The following is a 23,259-nucleotide window of genomic DNA, read 5'->3' on the forward strand; positions in this document are numbered from 1 at the left end:
AGCAGGTTTTTTTCTGTGATCATTCTTTTACATTTCTTAAATATTAATGAATCGACACGAAACAATTCTGATAATCTTTTTTAATAATCGACTAAATAGATTAGTCTGAATGACCACTTAAGCCCTATAGAGCGTGCCAACGTGTCGTCACCACGGGGGGGCGAGGCATTGGGCGTGGCATTGGGCAATGCTAAGTCAACCTGGTTTTTACCCCTCAAAGATATCCGCAGCTACCAAAAGACACTTGTTGACGCCCCCTTCAGGATTTTTGGCACGATCTATAGCCCTGTATTATACTTTGTTGTACAATGGTGGCATACAAAAATCGAGTCACATTGCGGTGCGCTGTGAGCTTGTAAATCGGCTGTCTTCACTGTCTCCTCGTAATCGAGGCAAAATACTGTGATATTGATTGGAAGTCATATCGCCCAGCACTAGGCTAGAGTGAAGTAGAGACATGTGACCGTGAAATAGATGACCTGTCCTCACATTACTGCTTCAACCAGAGAGGAGATTATAGCTGTGGCAAAACGCTTGAGGCTGATGACTAGTGATTATTGACAATTGACAGGTCTATGTGGAAACTGCTCCTGCAATAGAATCATAGTCAGTTTGCATAATCGCCATGAACGTATTATCTTATTGTAAATCCACCAAAGACGGAGTACAGGTGGATTGAGTGCAAATAAACAAGCCATGTCCTATCAAGGAAAATGAATGTTAGCTGCAGAATATATCCTAATAAACCTTATCCATTCCTTCAATCTGTACCAATTTGTATCTTAACCATGAAGTAAATAAGGTGAGAGAAGTGGGTGGAGAGAGTGAGGCAGAGAGCATTTGCATTTCCAGTCTTTCAACCTTGAAATGCGTGAAATTGTATTGTTGCAGCGAGCAGGATCCACACGGCTATATGAGGCAAATTAAGTTAACCCATTAATACCGGGTCTGTGTCATTTTAAGATTTCTTTGGCTATTCAAAAATAGCAGATATACAAGCTCATAGTGAGCTTGTAGATCTGCTATTTTTGAAAAGTCTTTGAATAAATTATTCTACAAATGTCTTCTAAATCCTTATTTTTTTTAAAACGTATGTTGCTATATCAGTGGTGTAATACAACTTTTCCATGTCAAGGACCCCCAGAAGCAAAGATCTGAGTTAAAAATGTTCGCTTCAAAAATTTCGCTTTAAAAAATAGCAGATATACTGTACAAGCACATACATCTGCTATTTTTGAAAAATCGTGAAAATGTGTGCAAATCTTTGAATGTATAATTGTGTTTTAAAGCGAACTTAATGGGTCTTAACCCATTAAGACCGTTCCCGGTCTTAATGGGTTAAATGACGGGAAAGGGATATTATTCTTATTTAAGCTTCATGTCTCCACAACGTGAGCTGTTGTGATGTCTTCTGAGATCAACCAAGTCCCTAAAACACATTCTTCTCCTCCTGTCTGCATCACCTAGAGAGTCTGCTTTGTTGTCCAGGCCCATTACCACGCTACATATAAAACTTTTCTTTTATACGAGACATTAAAAGAAGGAACAGTGGTGGGAAGTCTTCTTTTGGGACACAAGAGGTTGTTGAAGAGGAAGGTTGACACGTGTTGCTAATCGTAGCCATTAGGCCTACTCGTTGAATTAACCGACATTCAGTGAGCAACAATGTTGTTCTGTGACATCCATATTAAGACCAAATCGGTGTAGAAAGTAACATTTACATTTACTCAAATCATTTCAGAAACGTACTATCTATCATGAAAACCTATTCTTAGGTCCATAAGTCGAGGTATTAAATGTACTGTAGTGGTGGAAGTGTGGAAGAGTAGCATACAGCATAAAGGGTACAGCATAAACAGCCCTATCTTGGCCAAGAGTGGCTAAACCCACTACTTGGGTATTTAGCATGGCGCAAGGGGCGTTCCTGTGCAAAAGTTGCTATCTTCGGACACCAGCCTGATCCCTTAAACACCTGCGCTACCCGTTACATTATGCATAGGTGTGGTTTGGGCGTTACATTAATAAAACCAATCACCGTACCAGATGCCCTTGCCTTTCAGAGAAGACTGTGCAAGCCATTGTCCCCAATGCAATCTTACGCTCTCTCCCTCTCTGCCCATGGAAGAGCGACATTGCCTTGGAGTACAATTATATTTGATACACAGAATTATCACTCACACATTGCTAGTTATAGAGAACTTTAAATTACAGCAATCGCTTGTGTTATGGATTAATTAAACAAAATGGTCTGGTGTGGTTATAGCAAACGCAGATCAAACGACATTTTATTTGTCTTTGATAAGCTTAACTGGCAACTGCTGATAAAAAACACAATTTATTGACAGTCACACTTTTGTGGATTACGGGAAAATTGTAATGACAATCACTTTCACAATCACTTATTTCAGAAGTGAACTCTGCGGCCGCACTGAGGCACTTATAACGTTGGACACTATACCCGACGTTCGCTTCATACGCTCTAGCCTTTGATTGCCTTTGAATAAAACCATATTTGATCGACATAATTATCACCCACATGTTACCGATTATAGAGAATGTTATATTATTGTAATCCGTTCATTATTTCCTGCACAATGGATTAATGAAACTGAACGGAGTGAATGGCATCGCTCATGCCACGCCACAAATCAATGTCTTCTTTGAATAGACTACCACCTTATATAAACAAAATTGACAATAAAAGGAATAGGACAATCTCACTTCTGCTGATTATAGGAAAATTTGAATCACAAAGATTGAGAATTTCGAGAGAGGGAGCCTCTGAATGTTGTGCCGTTGGGCGCCCTGGCGACTCTCGACATGTCCATTGCAGGCACGCTTTACCAAATTAATTAGGCATAGAGGTGGTTTTAGAATCCGCTATGCGCTTTCCCATAAGTGTGTGGGCAAGTTAGCAATTTTAGGGAAAGCGCAACAACACGCCAACGGGCACACCTCCAGGCGCAAATAATGGAGTCGGCATAATGTATAGCGGGTAGTGCTAACGGGTAAGGCTTCGCCCAAGATAGGGCCGAAAATGTCTTTAAACTGTATGTTCTAAAGCTAAACTGGAAAGGTGCGCTCTACAGAGCTCAGATCTCTGCCAGATGTTGCTTTTTCTTTTTTTAGGGCGGCTGTGGCTCAGGAGGTAGAGCAGGTCGTCCATTGATCCGTGGGTTGGCGGTTCGAATCCCAACTCCTCCTGTCCACATGTCGAAGTGTCCTTGGGCAAGACACTGAACCCTACATTGCCTCCAATGATTCCGTCGGCGCTAGCTTGCCACCATTGGTGTGTGAATGTGGGAAAAGTGGGGACGCTGGCGTCGACTGTTCGCCGCTCCACCTCCCAATCCCCCCTCCTGTATGAATGAATGAACCATTTTAAAGCACTTTGAGTAAGTTTGAGTACTTAGAAAAGCGCCATATAAATGCAATTCATTATTATTATTATTATTATTATTATTTTAAAATAAGCTTGTAAATTAACTGTGTTTTTGCTTGATTCAGTGCTGTGTATTTGTGTTGTGGGCTGCGTGTGCTGCATGTGATCCAATGTATCTGTGTGGTGGGGTGCGCGTCATAGTTAACCGCGGGCACTGTGTGTGTGTGTGTGTGTGTGTGTGTGTGTGTGTGTGTGTGTGTGTGTGTGTGTGTGTGTGTGTGTGTGTGTGTGTGTGTGTGTGTGTGCCAATCTGAGGAATTGTGAAACTGGTGTTGAAAAAACAAGCCTTTGAGCTTGCAACTCTAAACTAAAGGTAGGGTCAATGACATCAGCACTTGTCTTTGGATGGATTGGAAAACTATTCGGGGAGTGTATTCCTTGGCCAGCGTGCACAAGATTTGGCACTGAATGGTCAGACGTTTGCCAAATTAACTGCAAACACACGGACAGACAGATGCACAGGGGGTAAAACATACTCTCTCTGCCCACCTTTGGCTGGCGGAGATAATTAAAAGCTTTCGTAGGTGGGGCTGTACTGTAGCTCCACTGGAACAGGACATCACATTACGGCTATGTAACGATCAGTGGTGGACACTAAAGTACTTACATATCGTTGCTATCGGGCAGAAACCTCTTATCTCCATATTCTAACTGTTTGTGTTTTTTAAATTAATAGCCTACTTAATCATACTACAGCGTCACACAAGAGTATCAAAAGTAGCAGATCTGCAAGCTCGAAACATGGCGCGAAGTGTCGCGTTTCGAGCTTGTAGATTTGCTTATTTTTCTGTTTTTGAATTTGAATCCTGAAAGGTAACTATAAAAGACCAAAGATTCGACTGGTTGTCTAAACCTGGGTCAAGACGGTGTCCAAGTAGGAATTAAACCGAGATGCTCCTTTGCAATGGAAGGAGAATCATTGGGAGCGTAATTGGAGCCGAACTGGTATGTCTTGAAGGTCTAGTCTTGCAGATAGATTCCAGTGGGATCTGTATTAATGCTTCGTGTCTTAGAGGTAGTTGATATCTCTGGGTATCGCAGATGGATCTGAACTAACCCAGGATTATTTTGCCTTTTATGTCGTTGGCTGGGGTGCTGGAGTCATTCCGGTGATGGCGCTGTGCGTCAGTCATATCCATACATGGAGCCCCGAACTGGTATGTCTTGAAGGTCTAGTCTTGCAGATAGATTCCTGTGGGATCTGTATTAATTCTTCGTGTCTTAGAGGTAGTTGATATCTCTGGGTATCGCAGATGGATCTGAACTAACCCAGGATTCTTTTGCCTTTTACGTCGTTGGCTGGGGTGCTGGAGTCATTCCGGTGATGACGCTGTGCGTCAGTCATATCCATACATGGAGCCCCGATGTCGGTCATACCCAAAGATAGGGTCTATGATATCAGGCTTGGGTATGTCAGTTATCTCCATATATGGGGACGTTAGTCTCCCCCCGAGTTTGCAAGTCATGGAGAACCTCCAGATGAATGCGGTTACATCGTGAACATTTCTTCCGCAGATCACAGTCCCTTGCCAGATGGGATCTTCCACACTGCCAACACATGCCTCCGTTCCTGATCCAGTGCTGTCTCTGAGCTATAGTTAGCTGCTCGAAGTCTTTGCAGTAGTTCAGAGTGTGTCTATTTTGGTTGCAGTATGGGCAATACATTCTGCGATTCCTCGATCCATTCGGACACTGGGACTGTGCAGGGGTTGAGTTTGTTGTGTTTGGTATTATGTTCACCGGTCTCCTATGCGGCTGGGCAGCTCTGCTCGGACTACGGAAATGTGTTGTCTTGTGCAGGCCCCTCATTGGACTACGTCCTCGGAAACGTATTGGTGATCCGTTAGCCCGCATCTTAATCTCAAACTCCAACCATTCTGACAAATCTAGAAGAGACGGGACCCGAATGCGTCTAGGGTAGATGAACCTATAAAATGTTACCTGCAAGTCAGACGGCAGTTTATTTAGAAGTTGAATGACATTACTTCCACATTCCAGCTCCGCTCTTCCTGCCCTCCCTGATTTTGAGAGCAGGGCCACCAATGCCCGGACCCTTAGAGCAAATGTTCGGATTGCCTCAGCGTCTTCATTCCTGATGCTAGGACCTTGTATTAGTTTGACGATGCTCTCCACAGCCACTCGATGAGGCTGCCCGAACTGCTCCGCAAGCGCTGCCATAGTTTGAGAGTATGGACGAGAGGAATCTGAGTAGGATTCTGACACCAAGCAGGCCTCTTCAAACTTCAGGTGGTCAGACTTGAACTCTTCTGAGGCGTTAGGAGGGAAGGCCTCGATTGCTCTCTTTAATTTGGCAGATTCCCTAGGGTCAGGAGAAGCAAAGACCGGTATGGTAGGTGCCGGTCCCCTGTAGGGCATCTCCCAGTAGCAGGCCCCCTGATGGTTATGCCGGCGATCCACTGGGGATCGCGATTGGTGCCTCCTTGCATCAGATACAGATCTGATGCGTCTGGAACGATGAGATCGATCAGAGTGTTGTGATTCTCGCAAGTGTCCCTGTGCCACAGGATTGGGTTGTCCCTGTATATTGGGACGGGTTCGGGGTTCCTGCTGGTGAACCAAAGGTCCCTGTGCGTCGGGACAGGTCTGAGACTCCTGTGTGGAGCCGTGAGGTCCCTGTAGGTAAGGACAGATTTGGGGTTCCAGTGAGGAACCAGGGGGTGGTACTGGACTGCGAGCATCGATGCGAACACTTCTCATTTCTTCCGACAGTTCTTGGAACCTTTGTTTGATCTGTTGTTGAATCTGCTGCTGGAGCTCTTTAAGTGTTCCCTCATGTCGTAGACTCATCACCAGGTCATTAACTGAGGCGTCTGGAGTAATGGCGGGTCTTACTCCAGCAGGGTCACCTCTGGTATATTTTACAGATGATGTCCCATCTGCAGGGTTGGCACGGTCGGAGTCATCCGACCGACCCTGATGCTTCCTCTTCCTCGTGGCTTTGAGCATATTGCTCTCACTGTAGAACATCAGAAGGCAACAAGCTTTCTCGTAGTTGGAGCCAAACTGGTCAATGTCTTGAAGGTCTAGTCTTGCAGATAGATTTTCAGTGGGATCTGTATTAATGCTTTGTGTCTTAGAGATAGTCAATATCCCTGGGTATCGCCCATGGATCTGAACTAACGCGGGGATTCTTTTGCCTTTTATGTCGTTGCCTGTGGTGCTGGTGTCATTATGGTGATGTCACTGTACATCAGTCACATCCATATATGGAGCCCTGATGTCGGTCATGCCCAAAGATAGGGTCCATATATGGAGCTTCCAGGAAGGGGTCTATGATGTCCAGACTTGGGTATGTCAGTTATCTCCATATATGGGGATGTCGGGATGGGATAAGTCAGTTATCTCTTCATATGGGGTTCCGGGCATCCTGAGCACGGTCTTAGGACTCGTGGTGGTATCCATTTATGACTAATGCTGGCAAGTATTCTCTGAAACGTTCTTTCCAGTAACAGTTTTGGACATATGAGGTTTCCACCGGACACAGAGACGATTTACTTTAGTACTAACTAATTTTTACATTTCACAAAACTCAGCGCTTCCCTGTGTCCTGGTTATCACCTTCACTTTTCATTGTTTTGTTATGTTATACAACAAGAACATGTAAAATGTCAGTAAAACGATTGCCATTGCTCATTCATAGATTTGGCTATTTAAAAAAAACAAAAAAAAAAACAGAAAATGTCACAAATTTCGATACAGCAATGCATTGATATTAAAAATAAAACGTACATCGTCATTTGTACTTTTGAATACTTGAGTCTTGAGTAAATCGTCTCTGTCGGGTGGAAACCTCATATGTCCAAAACTTTTCAGGATTTAAATTCAGAAATGGCAAAAGTAGCAGATCTACAAGCTTGTGGATCTGCTACTTTTGATGCTTTTGTGATGCTGTAGTATGATCAAGTACGTGGGGCCTTAATTTAATAGGAGATAAGTGGTTTCTGCCCAACAACAACGATATACTTCGTCTACCAGTGACAGTGACACACGCTGTGTCCTCAATACATCTTGAAAGAACCTGCTCAAGGGCAAGGACTCACAGGGGACGATGGAGAGAGACCCAGCTGCTGGCTGCCACCACATGAAGGCAGCTAGCTAGGGACACAGCAAATCTGATCAGGACAAATTCTTAACGCTATTATAGTCATTAAGATGACTTATGTACCGACTGCGGGGATGGAATTATTATGCGCGTGTATTAAACTGTCAGCGGTTTAACAATTCCTGGCTGATGAGAAATGTCAGTGGATCTCGCACACGTCTGCAACATTCTACAGAGTTCATCTTGATAAACTGCCCACGGAAGGAGGGGGGGGGGGTTCAAGAAAAAAAAAGAAAAGAAAAGGAGAGCAAAAAGAAAACAGCAGGCCGAACAACTGTGGGATCAGAACATCATACATCATGAGGAGCTGCATTCCTCAGACAAGCATGCACATCAGCTGCTGTGCCATGCATTTTTTCTTCTCCCCCTTCCATTTCTCTCATATGTTGAGTAGACATAAGCACTGTGTAATAGCTCTGTAGAATGTCTGAAGTCATATTCGCCGATTCAAAAGACGTACCCCCTAAACGGTCCTCAGTGTTGAATAATTTATCCATTTAACTCCGGGGGTGTACAAATGTAACCGCATGTACATTAAGGGGGTTCACCCTCCATGCATAGATGGATTATAAACTGGACCAGTGGTGGGCCAGTGACCAGGGGCCCTTGACTACCAGGGGCCCTTGGGCAGCCTTGCAGTCTGGCTCCAGCCCCTGAATCGCTAGCCACGCCCATTAAAAAAAGTATGCTGGCGAAATATGGGGATGATCCAGTATGAACCAACCAATCGCTAAAGAGTCCCACTTTAGCCATGCCCCCATCTCAGAAAACAGCTGCACTGAGAGGGCTTTCAGACTGAATAATGGAGTGAAAAAAAAGTGGAAATTCAGGCTGAGTGTCAGGCTAACAGCCTTGGGCCTAGAGGCTCAATGACAATTTATTAAAATATATAGCATTCAAATATGTAGGCCCCTCTGCCTATACAGTACAAGGCCCCTCCTACAGTATGGTCATAACAGGGCCTGTCCGTTCCTCCTATAAGGCCCATTTAGACTGTAAACAAGTCTCTACGGGTGCTTTCTTGACCCACAAATGCCTTAACCCGAGTACTGTGTTTGGTGCCCACCCGACGTGGATAGTTCAAAGATAGTTGGCCCAGGGGCCCCTGCCTCCATAATACATTTGTTTAGTGTCCTCAATGTTCTTGCAGGGACTCCTCTGTCATGGAGGATGGGTGACTGTAAAACAGTGGCTGTCCTTGACGGTATGATTACATTTGCTAGTGCACGTACACTACTGCAGTGGTTCCCAAAAGAGAAACTAGACGTTTGCCCGGGACCCATAGTGAAAATAGCAGATCTACAAACTCACAGTTGTGAGCTTGTAGATCTTCTATTTTCACTACTTCTTAGACTTTTTGAAAATGTATTCATGGAAATTATTAGATTGTTTCATTTTGTTATGAATTGTTTTAAATTGACGAAAAGTTGAGATTTTCTTTTTTTCAACCTTTTTAAAATCATTTGAAATAACATATATTTTTAAATGTAGGAAACGGACAAAAGGAGATATTTGCTCACAACCCCCAAAAATGTGTCCGCGACCCAAAGATGCGTCCGGACCCACTGTTTGGGAAACAGTGCACTACAGTATGTGCATTTAAGTACATATGGAAATTATCATTAGCATGAGTCATGGAGGTGGCAGCCAGCCAGACAGACAGACAGGTGTGTGTAATTACAGGGTGACTGCATGTTTCAGCAGGTTGAATTTGCACCTGACACTCATGCCAAAATGTACCAGACATGTAATTTATTAGTGTATTTTTAAGTTAATACATTTTTGTTACATGACAACGACATTTTCCATTGCATTCTGGGAATCATAGTTCCAAAAGACCATAGACAGACCCAGAGGTGTCGCCGAAAAGGCTATTAAATGAATGTTGCACAATATGACTTTAAATATTTCTATAATGTGTTACGACCCAGGCTAGGGGTCACTAGGTGTAACATAAAACATTGACTCCCTCCTTCCCAGTGGAGTAAAAGTACAATATTTTCCTCTGAGATGTAGTGGAGTAGAAGTAAAAGTACTGAATTGGAAATACTCAAGTCAAGTAAAAATACCTCAACATTGTACTTAAGTACAGTACTTGAGTAAATTTACTTAGTTACTTTTTTTAAAACTTTTTTTACACTGGAAGAAAGACAATACACAGGGCAACACCACACAGGCAAAAACATATGACCCAGGGCCATAACAAATGGAAGTGAATGTCCGTTCACTATATGCAAGCATGGGGTTTATCTTACACCTGTTTTACAGTAACTGTGATTCTGGCTGCCGATGCAGACTTCTAAAAAGTGCATTCTTATTCCCTGATTTATTGGGTTTTCTGATGCACACTACTCTCTGATTCCAAGTGTCTGTTTCCACTACCGAAGGAGACGAGCACGTATAATCAAGAAGTAACATTCGTTTTGACTTAACATTGTTCAAATGTCTCTTTCTTTTTATTGGTTCTAGCGGTAGAACCTTTTATAAGCTTATCCCCGGGAAATCCACTGATTGAAACGGCTGCCTTCAATCATCACAAAGGGCTTTTTAAAGTGAATTACAGAACTAGACCTAGCAACCGTTAAAGTCTTGTAGTGTTTTTCCCACTCTGTTTCAACATGAAGGACAGTGAATGACATTCAAACTTGTAGGCAAGGCCTCCGCTATGTACACACAACAGGGGAGATCTCTGCTAATGGCTATAGAAGCACACATTTGACAGGTATGGTCAAAGGGAAAGTGCCCTGTCAATAGCCTCATACCTGACTAACTACTTCTCTAAAGTGAGTGACACCGACAGCACTAGAGGGAGTGACCATGATCTGTTAGCACCCAAACATGGTAAAGTTCTCATTCTACTACTTTTATATCAAGAAAGAAAAACGTTTTGTTTCTTGTTTTCATAAAACCAAACTTAATTACCACATCCAAGACTCGGGACAAGACGTTTTCACTGTACATCAAACTTTATTTTTCAAGGGGAAAAAATATATAGAACTTCAATAAATACTGTGGAAACATCCATCATACAGACATACAAATGGACTAACATTCAAAGAACTGTGACGTTCTAACAGCTAACATCTTGTCAATGTTAATTCAACATTTTTCCTAGAGAGCATACACCCAGTATAAGCTGGTAATACTGCCTTGGGGAATATTAAGAAAGCAAGACTAAACGGAACAAGAAAAACTGAAAAATTGCAGTTGGCTGATATGAGATCTAAGGTGTGTCTGGTACTAGTGCTGATTTTGAGCAGGCTGAGAGCGATAGATAGATACTGAACCTGGAATCTTATTTAACGCATTAAGACCTAAGGTTCCGATTCTACAAAATGTCTTCTAAATCCAAACCGTTTTTTTAAGAAAAAAAACGTATGTTGCTATAATATCAGTGGTTCTCAAACTTTTCCATGTCAAGGACCACCCAACATTATATGCATTTGGCCGCAGACCCCCCATCTCAAAATATTTTGTTCCAGGGACCCACAGAAGCAAAGATTTGAGTTACGAATGTTCGTTTTCAAAAATATATATTGAAAGATTTGCACAAATGTTCACGATTTAAAAAAAATAGCAGATGACTCAAGCTCATAGCGTGGCACTCTGTGCCGCGCTATGAGCTTGTAGATCTGCTATTTTTGAATAGCCAAAGTATAAAATAATGGTTGTATAGCTAAAAATCAAAAATGACACAGATGCATTCCCGGTCTTAATGGGTTAAAAAAAAAAACGTTATTAGAACCTCTGCCCACAAACACACCTGCATAAGGCCTTAGAGTGGATCTCCTCTCTTAAAAACACAACTCACAAGCTCTGAATATGGGTTTGGAGGGTGACTTTAAGACGTTATGTTCACGCGCACCAGTACTGTAATCTAGACTGGTGCATGTGAACTAACTTATTTCTAAAGCAGAAAAGTAGGAAAAGTCAAGAAGACAAACTGATTGATTGTGGCTTTTGAATTGTGTTGGTCACGTTGACTGAGGGGGTTCCAAGAACACAGCAATTAACAAGTCTTCACCTTCCTAAAATAATGGTCTATGTAATCTTTTGAGGAAATGTATAATTTATGCCTAAATCAGCTCTTTGTGGTAAAAATTACCACAATGTCCTTATTGAAAAGGATGCTGCTCCCACCCCAGCAGTATAATGGCCTATTATGTCAAGAGTGTGACCTAGGCCATTTTATGTTGCCTAAGTCAAAGACAACGTGATTTAGGCAAAACAAAGTCACTTACGTCATTTAATCCTCTTATGTTACATAACTGACTATTTGTATGTCAATAGTCATATATTGTTAGGGTGCGGTCACACCGAACTGGAATTTTACCAATGCGCTTTTCAATGGGAACGGAGCAGTTTGTTGCCATTTGCGTCTTTCTGCAAAAACAACGCTCTGTTCTCATTGAAAAGCATTGGCAGAATCCGCCCTCATATGCAGAATTAACGTTCGGTGTGACCGCACCCTTATATACACTTTTTGGGTGAAATGATTAAGAAATATCATATAGTTTGGTTCACTTTTTTCAGTTTTCTTTTAAAATGACAGACCATTATTTTAGCAAGGTGACAAAGTGTGAATTGTGTTTTAGGTTGGCTTTCACCCTTTAAAATGCCAAACAATTAAACGAAACCATGCAGAAGGAAAGTTGCTGTTTTTTTTCCTTCTACCCAGCAACATCCCACTCCACCACTTGCATCGACAACCGGCACCTTCAGCAACAAGACATGGAAATGAAAGACGTTTCAGATCATGGCCAAAACATGTGTTGCATAGCTGACAGTGAACTGTGGGCGATATAGCTTTTTTCCCCCCCAGGATTCAGCCGAGATGGACTGTCATCAGCTGAGACGGGGGAAGAAGGGAGCGATGGTTGCTTCACGTGATAATCTCAGGGATTAAAGCAAAATAAAATCTCACGACTACAGAAAAATGTGTTAGGCCAAGTTCCATTTGTGAAACAGAGTGAAAGAAGCCCCCCCCCTACATACACACTAGCACTGTATTTCATAAACAATTGACACAATGTGTAAAGTTAGGATGTTTTGATAGCCATACAGCCAACCAGTTGATGAAATTGCAGATTGAGGCTTTACCATTGTCTTTTATGAAATATCAGAGATCAATTAGGGTTTTCTGGGAGGTTGAACATGTATTCTATCGCTACTTTGACCACTTCAAATACTCTTTAATCTTAAAATAACGAATAACCGAAAATAGGCCATCTACTGTAATCTTATAGATAGCCTATTTTCGGTGCGTGACACATGCTCGACCTCTATGGAATCCAAATGACTGAAATAAGTCGTGGCGACTGAGAACTTTAATCCATGTAATCTATTCCATCCACCATGGCTTAGCGGCTCAGACGGCGCGCTTGTAGACACGCGAGGCCCATCGGCTGCCGGGCGTGGCCACTCCGTTGGCTCCTATAGCTTCTCGCCTCTCTCAAGCCGTAAGGGTAGCTCTCCACCAAACAGACTACAGATTGCTACAGCGGTGGTTCTCAAACCTTTTCATGTCAAGGACCCCCAAAATGATATGTATTTGGCCGCGGACCCCCATGTCAAAATGTTTTGTTCCAGGGAGCCCTCCAGAAGCAAAGATTTGAGTCACAAATGTTCGCTTTCAAAAATATTATATTCAATGATTTGCACTTAATGTTCACAATTTTTCTAAAATAGCAGATCTACAATGAGCTCGTAGATCTGATTGTATGCAGGACGTTGAGTTAACAAAAATAAGCGCTCCTCCTCTTCCCCTTCCCTTGCCATCCTTAATGGGGGGGGGGGGGGGGACTGTGCAATGACATCCTGGGCACCAGCTGATAAGGCTCAGAGACAGTGTGACTTTGCAGTGAGTCAGCATTGATGACAGTGAAACCCCAAGGGAATGCTCTGCATGAGGCACCGGGGGACAGACGAGCACATCTTAGAAACCCATTTAAACCGGGAAGCATCTGTGTAATTTTAGATTTTAGCTATATGCATCTAGCAATAATCCAAAAAGCGTTTGAAAATTGTTGAACAATTTCAATTTTTTGTTTTAACTCAAATCTTCTCTTCTGGGGGGTCCCTCCCTGGCACAAAACATTTTCAGATGGGGGTCCGCGGGCCAAATACATACCATTTTTGGGTGTTTCAGAGGGCATTTGTAGAATCGGCCTCAGGTCTTAATGGGTTAAAAATCTGCCCAGTAGCAAAGAATGGGCCACTGTGGCTCAGCCACATTGATATGATAGAGCTACTGTACAAGAGCCAATCTCTCAACCCTCAGACTCCATAATGTATCTATGATACTGTATCATAATGTATCTATGAGCAGTTCCCCATAAACGGTAAAACTCCCAGACAAGCTTTTCTTTGGTTGTAAATGAAAAAAGAAAGAAAGAGTAAAGAATAGAAAACACAAAAGCGTCAACATCAGGCTATACCGAGGTTCAAATCCATTCCAGGGTGATATGCAAACAAACGGAGAAGGGCACATTAAAAAAGTCGGAGAAAAGACTGTGCAACGGCATCATCATCATCAAACAATACAAACATACCAAATCCATTTGGCAAAAACTTGTCAAGGCAGTAACACAACGGAAACGAAAGGAGAATCCATTCTAGTCAAGACGATCGGTACCACAGTGCTCCTGTCACTTTAACGTCCTCACTCCTTAGTGCCAGACCCCCAGGGGTCACCGGGGGTCAGTGCCAGAGATCCATCTGTCTTCTGCAGATATTAAAAACTGGAGGGAGAACACAGCAGCAGTCTCTTGTTTTTTTTATTTCTTTTTCTGGAACAATCATCTCACCGGAGAATCCGTTTTTCACATTTTAGTTTTGAGGACAGTAAGTAAAACACAACACCATTTTTAGCTCACTTCCTGTCCAGGTTTTTAATCCCTAGACCAAAAAAAAAAGAGGGGGGGGGGGGGGGAGACATGATGTCATTTCCAGGGTAGTCAGGAACGCAAAAAAGGACCGAGCAACGGATCAGCACATCTCCCTCTATCTCGCCTTATACTGTAGCCTACAGTACACAGGAACCAGTGACAGAAAATCCATTCTTTTTCTGAGGCGTTTGTGTAGTAGTAGTCTCTGGTTCATTTCCTTCAGAGTTCTCTTTTTTTCCAGTTAAGTTGTGCGTTTGTCCTATGGCACCGTGTAAGGGCAACTCGCTAACCCAAGAGTCGGGGGAGTGTTGTTGCCAAAAATCGATTTTAAAGTGCAGAGCGGCCCATCGTTTAATTGCTTGGCACACACGGGGAGACGGCTATAGCTCTATGCACTGTGCACCACGTTCCCTTTGTCTCCTTCCTGTCCCAGTACCGTCATCATCGTCCACAAAAGGTCTCTCTAAACCGGCGGGTCACATCAGCGTACAGCTCTTGGCCTTGTCTTTGCGCAGGTCCGACGCGACCACCGCCAACTCGGGCCTGCTGGGCATGTGAGAGATCCTCTTGTTGCCCCCCCGGGAGGACTTGCTCCGCTTGACGTTCTTGCCGTTCTTGTTGACGCAGGCCAGCGTGGCCACGTGGAAGATGTCCCGGACGCTGTTCTCGGACTGCAGGGAGGAGCACTCAATGTAGGGAGCGTTCAGCTGCTTGGCCATGTTGGAGCCCTGCAAATAAAAAAGGGAGGAGACACCGCGATAAGTCACAAAGTAAAAAAAAGGAACTATACAGACTGGCTTTTCAATCCCTACAACAAGTGGTGGAAAACGTACTCATATTTTTTTACTGAAGTAAAAGTATCAATATTGCAATGTAGAAATACTCTGTTGCAAGTAAAAGTCCGGAATTCAAAATTGACTTGAGTGAAAGTACAAAAGTATTGGTATCGAAATCAAAAATCAAACATTATGCAGAATGTCCCGTTTCACAAGTTTTCAAAAGTATAAAATGTATAGAAATATTTTGAAAATAGCAGATCTACATGCTCGCGACGCATTGTGAGCATGTAGATCTGCTATTTTCAAAAGGCCAAAATGTGTATAGGGCTGAAGTGGTTAATGTATGTTTGGTAATAATAATCAAAATCTACAAAGTAACTAGCAAATAAAGTTTTCAAATAAATGTAGTGGAGTAAAAGTACAATATTTGGATCCGAGATGTAGTGGAGTAGAAGTAAAAGTATTGGAAATTGGAAATACTTAAGTAAAGTACAAACACCTCAAAATTGTACTTAAGTACAGTACTTAGGTAAATGTACTTAGTTCCTTTCCACCACTGCCTACAACAACATGTGTTGTAGACTCATGGGAATCGAACCCTGTTGCAGTCCTCTATGGCAAACCTAAGTTTCAACAATGCATTGCTCAGGAAATTGATAGAGCAATAGAATGGTCCATTTTACACAGAATCAGAAATCTAAATCCGACCAATATTTCAAACGTTCCACCAGCCGTACGTCTATCAAGCTATAGCACTCACCTGATCATATGACACTGGCGTCTGTCTGTGATTGGACAGCTCCACCAGCGTGGTGAGGTCTGTGCGGAGGTCGGACTTGCATCCCACCAGCAGGATCTTGGTGTTGGGACAGAACTCCTGGATCTCTCCTCTCCACTGGGGAAGAAAGAAAGAATAATAAATAATAGTCTTTATTGTCCCCTCAGGGATATTCATGTTCACAGTCTGTTACAACAGAAAAACACATACAGTAACCATACAGCACAAAACAACATAACAGTATACAGAAAAACTATCCTATCTGCAAAGCAGTTTGTTTAATCCATTAAGGGAAAGTATCTGTGTCATTTTAGATTTCTTTGGCTACTCAAAAATAGCGGATATACAAGCTCATAGCGCGTAGATCTGCTATTTTTGAAAAATCGTGAACATTTTTGCAAATCTTTGAATATTTTTAAAGCAAACATTTGTAGGCCAACTCAAATCTTTGCCTCTGGGGGTCCCTGGAACAAAATATTTTGAGATGGGGGTCCGCAGCCAAATACATATCATTGTGGGGGTCCATGAAAAAGTTTGAGCACCACTGATATAGCAACATATGTTTTTCAGAAAACTGTTAGGATTTAGAAGACGTTTGTATGTCTTCAATGACTGAAGGGACAAAACTCCTTCTAAAAGGCCCGGGCCGCAGCGTGGCAGCCCGGGCACCCTAAGCTGCAATGCCAGCCTGACAGCGTGTCGCGGGTTCGAATCCCGATCCCGACGACCTTTGCTGTGTGTCTCTCCCCATTTCCTGTCAGTCTACTGTCCTATCAATAAAAGCACAAAAATAAATATTTAAAAAAATTTGCTAAAACCAACTTTTTCCCCCATTTCAGAGTTCTGTATCTTCGTCCAGATGGAGCCGGAAGTGACGATGTAGGGGATGATCAGGGTCATTTGCTAGTGTGAGTGCGAAACGTGTGATGGCCTTATAGTTCACATCAGAAAGAAAGAAAGAAAGAAAGAAAGGGGGGAGATAAGCTAAGAAGTGAAACATTTCTGTGGCCGTTTGAGACCAAAGAGCCACTTCAGAAAAATCAAGGGTTTGCACAGAAAAACAAGTTGTGCTGAGAAAGAAATGGAGTGCTTTGTGAATGACTCAGCCACCTTGAAGCAGCTGCCCGGCCATGCAGTCATCCTCAACAACACAAAGGGCCCCTCTGTTGAGCTCCGCCATACTGACTGCAGAAATCAAAAACATGCAGTTTCCCAGGCCTCCTCCTCCTCCATGCCTTTCCTCTCTCTTTCAGGGACCAGATGATGATGATGTTCCAATTTCCTCTGTTTGGATACAATGCTCAGTTCTTTTTTTTTAAAGATATTTTTGGGGGTCTTTTTCTGCCCTTATTGATAGGAAATTAGGCCGACAGGAAATGGGCAGAGATGGGGGGGTGACACACAGCATAGGTCGTTGGGAGTCGAACCCGCGACACGCTGTCAAGCTGGATTACCAGCCTATGTGGTATGCGCCTGGACCGCTAGGCCAGCGGGCGCCCCACAATGCTCAGTTCTATCTGCCTTGTGACAGTGGTTCTCAAACTTTTTCCATGTCAAGGACCCACAATTAATGTACGTATATGTAGTTGGCCGCCTCCCCCCCAATCCCCCCCCGTCTGAAAAGGTTTTGTGCCAAGGGACCCCCAGAAGAGAAGTTATAAAAATTCAAAATCTTCCCAACGTTTGATATTTTTCAAACATTTTCAAAAATGGCAGTTGTACAAACTACAAGCTTGTATATGAGCTTGTAGATCTGCTGTTTTTGATAATAAAACAGGTAGTCCCAACCAAGCGATCCGATTGGTTGAAATAGGCTCTCTACCCGTGCTCAAACGAGCATGACAGCACACATAATCAAAATATTAAATAAATCAGCTGTGCTGATCAGACGGAGTCTCGGTAGAGCAGAGTGGCTAGGCTATCGGTTTGCATGGGAAGTTTGCACACATAGTAACAAAATCTGGCATTCATTTTTTTGTTTTGTTTTATTGAATATCTTTATTACAATGAGACTGAGCAAACAGTTTTGTTTATGTGTTCAGTTTGGGAAAAGTTGTCTAGCGTGGCTGAGTAAACAGGGACTCTGTCTCTGTCAGAGAGAGAGATGTTGTGGGATAAGGTTACAGGTGGGAAAGGATTCAAGTTCGGGTCAGGGAGGTTTTGTCTCTTAAAAAAGGGACATGATGGGACATTGTCCCTTTAACCCATTAAGACCGGGAAAGCCTATACGATGTTATACCTTTAAAACCAGGAAAGCATCTGTGTCATTTTAGATGTTGCTGTATATAGCAACAGGATTTTTTATTTATTAATTTTTTCCCTAAAAGTTTGAGTAGACAATTATCCCCTTTTTCTCCCCAATTTAGTCGTTATGCCAATTAATTCCTCCCCACACACATCTCTGTGTTGTCACTGCTGTTGTATCCTACTGACTCACCTGCCAGTGAGGAGCCCCCACCGGGAGGACATAGAGCCTTCGTCCTTCTCCTCCCGCCCCAACACCTCCCAGCCCGTTGGAGTGACCATTATCACCCTCTATAACAATACATAGCCATCCTGAAACTTTGCTGTCCTGACAAGCATAGTAATACCAACCAACGTGTGTGTGTGTGTGTGTGTGTGTGTGTGTGTGTGTGTGTGTGTGTGTGTGTGTGTGTGTGTGTGTGTGTGTGTGTGTGTGTGTGTGTGTGCGTGTGTGCATGTGTATGTGTATGTGTGTGCATGTGCATGTGGAGTGTGTCTGTCCGTGCGTGTGTGTGTGTGCGTGTGCGTGTGTGTGTGTGTGTGTGTGTGTGTGTGTGTGTGTGTGTGCGTGTGCGTGCGTGTGTGCGTGTGTGCGTGTGTGCGCGTGCGTGTGCATGTGGAGTGTGTGTGTGTGTGCGTGTGCGTGCGCGCACGTGTGCGTGTGCGTGGCTGTGCGCACACTGTGTCTGTGTGTTCCAACGGAGAGGACGAATGACAGAGAAAAACAGACTGTAATTATGTTCCCTCCAGGGTATGAGCCCCCCCCCCCCCCCCACCTCTCGTTTCTTCCTCTTGGACCACACTCAACTCAGTTGGCACAATGTGAACCCTGACTGACATCACAGGTCAAAGGTCAGGCTAGGTCCAATGGCCCATGTCTGGGACTCTGCTGGGAACAAAGGTCCGGTCCGCTGCTCCCAGTGACCTCACGTGAGGATCAGAGGATCCGGGGTCATCTAACCCCCCCCCCCCCCTCTCGCTCTCTCTCACGGATCTATGTTCCCTCCCTCAGTTCAAGCACTCCAATATGCAGTGGTGGAAAGTAACTAAGTACATTTACTATACTAAGTACTGTGCTTAAGTACAATTGTGAGGTATTTTTTACTTTATTGGAGTATTTCCAATTATCAGTACTTTTACTTCTACTCCACTACATCTCAGAGGCAAATATTGTACCTTTACTCCACTACAATTATTTGAAAACTTTAGTTTAGTAGTTACTTTATAGATCTTTATTATTATTACAAAACATATTAACCACTTCAGCCCTATATACATTTTGGCCATTTGAAAATCGTCGATCCCTTTTGCACTTTTACTCAAGTACATTTTGAATTCCAGACTTTTACTTGTAACAGAGTATTCCTATATTGCAGTATTGATACTTTTACTTAAGTAAAAATTGTGAGTACTTTTTCCACCACTGCTAATATGCTTGAACTGTTCCTATACTACCTAAACTGCTGTATATAGAAGTTACTGTGAAGTTGTTTACATAAAGTAATGTGGCAGCTACTGAAAACAAAATATGCTGGTGTATATGATACACCAAGATCATATGCAAGTGCACATACGCTGATGTTCACTTTTTTTCACTCTATCCTTTACGTTTTTGTATCTTTTTTACGGTTTTATCATTATCATTACCTATGCTGCTGCATTGTCTGAAGGAAGCCGAACAAACATTACTCTTATGTACCTGTACACAAGATGTAACAATAAAGCACAACCTTGAACCTTGAGCATAATGTATACGTTGTTGTAAGCCTGGGTATGGGTGCGGCACCATCGCAAGCACGAGCTTGTAGATCGGCTATTTTCGGCGCGTGACACCATTGTTACGACCAAGCATCCTCTCTCGTTGGAGGTACAATGGTGGCCTCTCTCTGTGGTACAGACCTAGATTTATGCCAGAGGAGATGATGTTTTTTTTTAGAAGCCACTTGACCCAGTATCAGAAAGAGTGGCCTTTTCTAGACAGGGGTCAGGAGACTCTGTATGCCGTTAGGAGGAACAAGCCACTTCCTTCTACATTTACAAGTAAACAAAATTAATACAGATAAACAGTAACTTCCTCCGAGGATAGTTTTCCCCACCCACCTTCTTCAGCACGCTGTCTAGGGTCTCCGGTCGGCTGATGTCGAAACAGATGAGGACGGCGTCCGAGTCGGGGTAGGAGAGAGGTCGCACGTTGTCATAGTAGGGTGACCCTGGAGAGACAAGAGGAATCAAAACATGAGATATAACCCATTAAGACCTGAAGCCGATTCTAAAAATGTCTATAAATCCTAACAGTTTTCTGAAAAACCTGTTTCTATGTCAGTGGTTCTCAATCTTTTTCATGTCAAGGACCCCCAAGATTATATGTATTTGGCCACGGACCCCAATCTCCAATTTGAGTTTAATAATGGTTTAAGTGGTTACACAGATGCGTTCCCGGTTTGAATGGGTTCAAAAAAGATAAATTGCATAAAAAGGAGGAACATATCACCAAATACTTTTCTATAGATAAAGCAATTGAAGCAGGAAAACAAATCATACAGTTGTGGGAGAATATATATAATTTATAGTTATGTTGCTTAGCCTTCAGAGTCAAGATGTCCTTGCACAGGCCTGGTGTTTATTGTTTTGGGTACAGCTGGGTCTTGTCACAAAGGCAGTTCCTTCCCTTATCTTTCTATATACAGTAGCTATCCTTTCTCCCTGCTGTCTCTAGTCTAGAGAACTAGACTTTTATTTAATAAACAATCTTATATTGTGAGGTGTCTCAGACTCCTTTTGTGTCAGCAAATACGGCTTGATCCAGAATTCTTTGACACAGTCCATATTTGTAAAGGACATCTCTATTCTCTACTATTAAGGCCATTATTTCTCTGGCACCATCAGCAGTTATGTGTTCAAAACACAGTCACTGCTTCAATGTTATTTAATGCTATGGGAGTAAGTACTGAGCAGTGGTGGAAAAAGTACTCAAATGTTTTACTTAAGTAAAAATATCAATACTGCAATGTAGAAGAACTCTGTTACTTGAAGTCCGGAATTTAGTTGAGTAAAAGTACAAAAGTATTGCTATCAAAATGTACTAAAAGTAACTAAAGTAAAAGTACTCAAATGATTGACAATAGCAGATCTACAAGCTCACAACGCGTTGCGATGCGACGCGTTGTGAGCTTGTAGATCGGCTATTTTCAAATAGCCTAGGTATCAAATAGGGCTAAAGTGGTTAATGTATGTTTTATAATGTAATAATTTATATATGCAAAGTAACTATTGTAGTGGAGTGTAAGTAAAAGTATAGTCAATTGGAAATACTCTAGTAAAGTAAAAGTACTTAAGTACTTAGTTACTTTACACCACTGGTACTGAGGACATCCGTGAATTAATACAATCTCAAGCAAGCAGCTCAGCAGCTACGCCTGTGGGTCTCCCGCCCAGCTTGAAGCACAGCGTGGGAATTAGCATAGAAGAATACAGTTATTTCTGACCATAGAAGAATACAGTTATTTCTGACCAGCACACAAACATTGCCAGCGGCCTCACCTTGGGCTCATTAAAAAGAAATAGGGACTTCATAAAATGAATAGTGGAAGAAAATAGTATTTTCCTACTTTTGGAAGAATAGCTATGCATGAAATGTTTGTCATCGCCGTAGGCAATTAGGTCTCTCAACTCATGGAGGAGAGTGTAAATAATATGCCATTACTGCCATTTAGTGGACACCATTATCCACCATGGCTGCAGTGCATATGTCTTTAGTATGGGTGGCACCATCGGTCATTGCACCCCTAATCCTAGTAGTCAATTATTGCAATTCATCTAAACCAGGGGTCTTCAACAAGGGGTCCGGGACCCCTAGGGGGTCCTCAGAGCTACTATAGGGGGTCCGCCAAATCTTTGTGTGATAGGATTTAGTTTTTTTACATTAACCACTTGAACCCCAGAATTCCTTTTCTGAGGGAAACATTAGCCAAAAATAGCAGATCTACAAGCTCTCAACGCCTCGTGCTGCGAGGTGTTGAGAGCTTGTAGATCGGCTATTTTTGGCAAAGAGGCTATAGGTGTAGAGGGAAAAAAGAGCAGACTAAGTAAAAAAAAAACTTTAATCTGAAACACAATTTTATACAATATAGAGTAGGGGGTCCCTGGCACTGCTTCATCTCTCTCTCAGCTAGAGGGTCCTTGACCTGAAAACGTTGAAGACCCCTGATCTAAACTATTGCCAGCCGGGCTTTCCTCTATGAAGCCAGTAGTTTTGTTGCTGGCTAGCTGTATCCACGATTCACAGACAATTTCAGGACTTGATTCCCAGTTCACTCCATTGACTGAATGTCTTTTTTTTTTTTAAATGCCTAATTCACTCATGAAGAATAATAAACCAGTTCTGTGAGACAGCGATGTGATTTAGCATAACATTCAGTGGAGAACAGAGTTCAGTCTCATCTGCTGAGGTTTCGGTCTAAATATGGAATCAAGAGTCTTTTAATGTCTTATGAGGCAGCTTTTGTGTTCCACTTCATGTAATAAGATGAAACATCTGAGATGCAGAGATAATAGGCCTATGATCAACCTAGAAGAGGCCCTACTTCTCTGATGAAGGCTGTCACGATTACAAATTTAAGTCGACGATTAATTGTCACACTAATAATTGCGATTAATGATTAAATTGTGTTTTCGGCATTGAACATTGGATTCTGTTCGCCTTTTTAGGCTTCGTAATCAAAAATTGCACAGGGAAGATATGTCAAATAACTTAAATATACAAAGAAAGTACTGACATTTATACATTTTATACCAAAAGAAAGGTTCAAATAACGGAAATAGCTGATCTACAGGCTTGCAACGCGCGTTGTAACCTTATAGATCAGCTATTTCAGTTTTTTTTTATGAATGAACATTTTTCAACATGGAGACGATTATGACGATTATGACAAAATAATTGCGATCATCTCAAATAATTGCGATTAGACGATTACGTAATAAATGTGACCTGCCTAATTATCTGACTC

At 42.5% G+C, this 23,259-nt stretch overlaps 1 protein-coding gene across 2 annotated transcripts in view; it reads right to left on the reverse strand.

Annotated features, from left to right (window-relative positions):
* Positions 1–23,259, reverse strand: part of LOC308073623 (rho-related GTP-binding protein RhoE-like) — a 528,647-nt gene that overhangs the window by 493,797 nt on the left and 11,591 nt on the right. Inside the window, exons 3-5 of one of the 2 annotated variants that reach the window (XR_013932017.1) lie at positions 20,354–20,463; positions 15,992–16,126; positions 12,755–15,180 (exon numbers count right to left, since the gene is read on the reverse strand). Coding sequence is in view for 1 of the 2 variants with exons in the window: in XM_080412642.1 (XP_080268768.1) it covers positions 14,929–15,180; positions 15,992–16,126; positions 20,354–20,463 (497 nt within the window). In the remaining variant the exon portion in view is untranslated. Of the gene's footprint in view, positions 1–10,525; positions 15,181–15,991; positions 16,127–20,353; positions 20,464–23,259 lie in introns of those variants that run through there. The other variant, XM_080412642.1, reaches the window with a different exon arrangement.

This window comes from Gymnoscopelus braueri, assembly GCF_963280865.1.
Source record: "Gymnoscopelus braueri genome assembly, chromosome: 18".
Lineage (NCBI taxonomy): Eukaryota > Metazoa > Chordata > Actinopteri > Myctophiformes > Myctophidae > Gymnoscopelus > Gymnoscopelus braueri.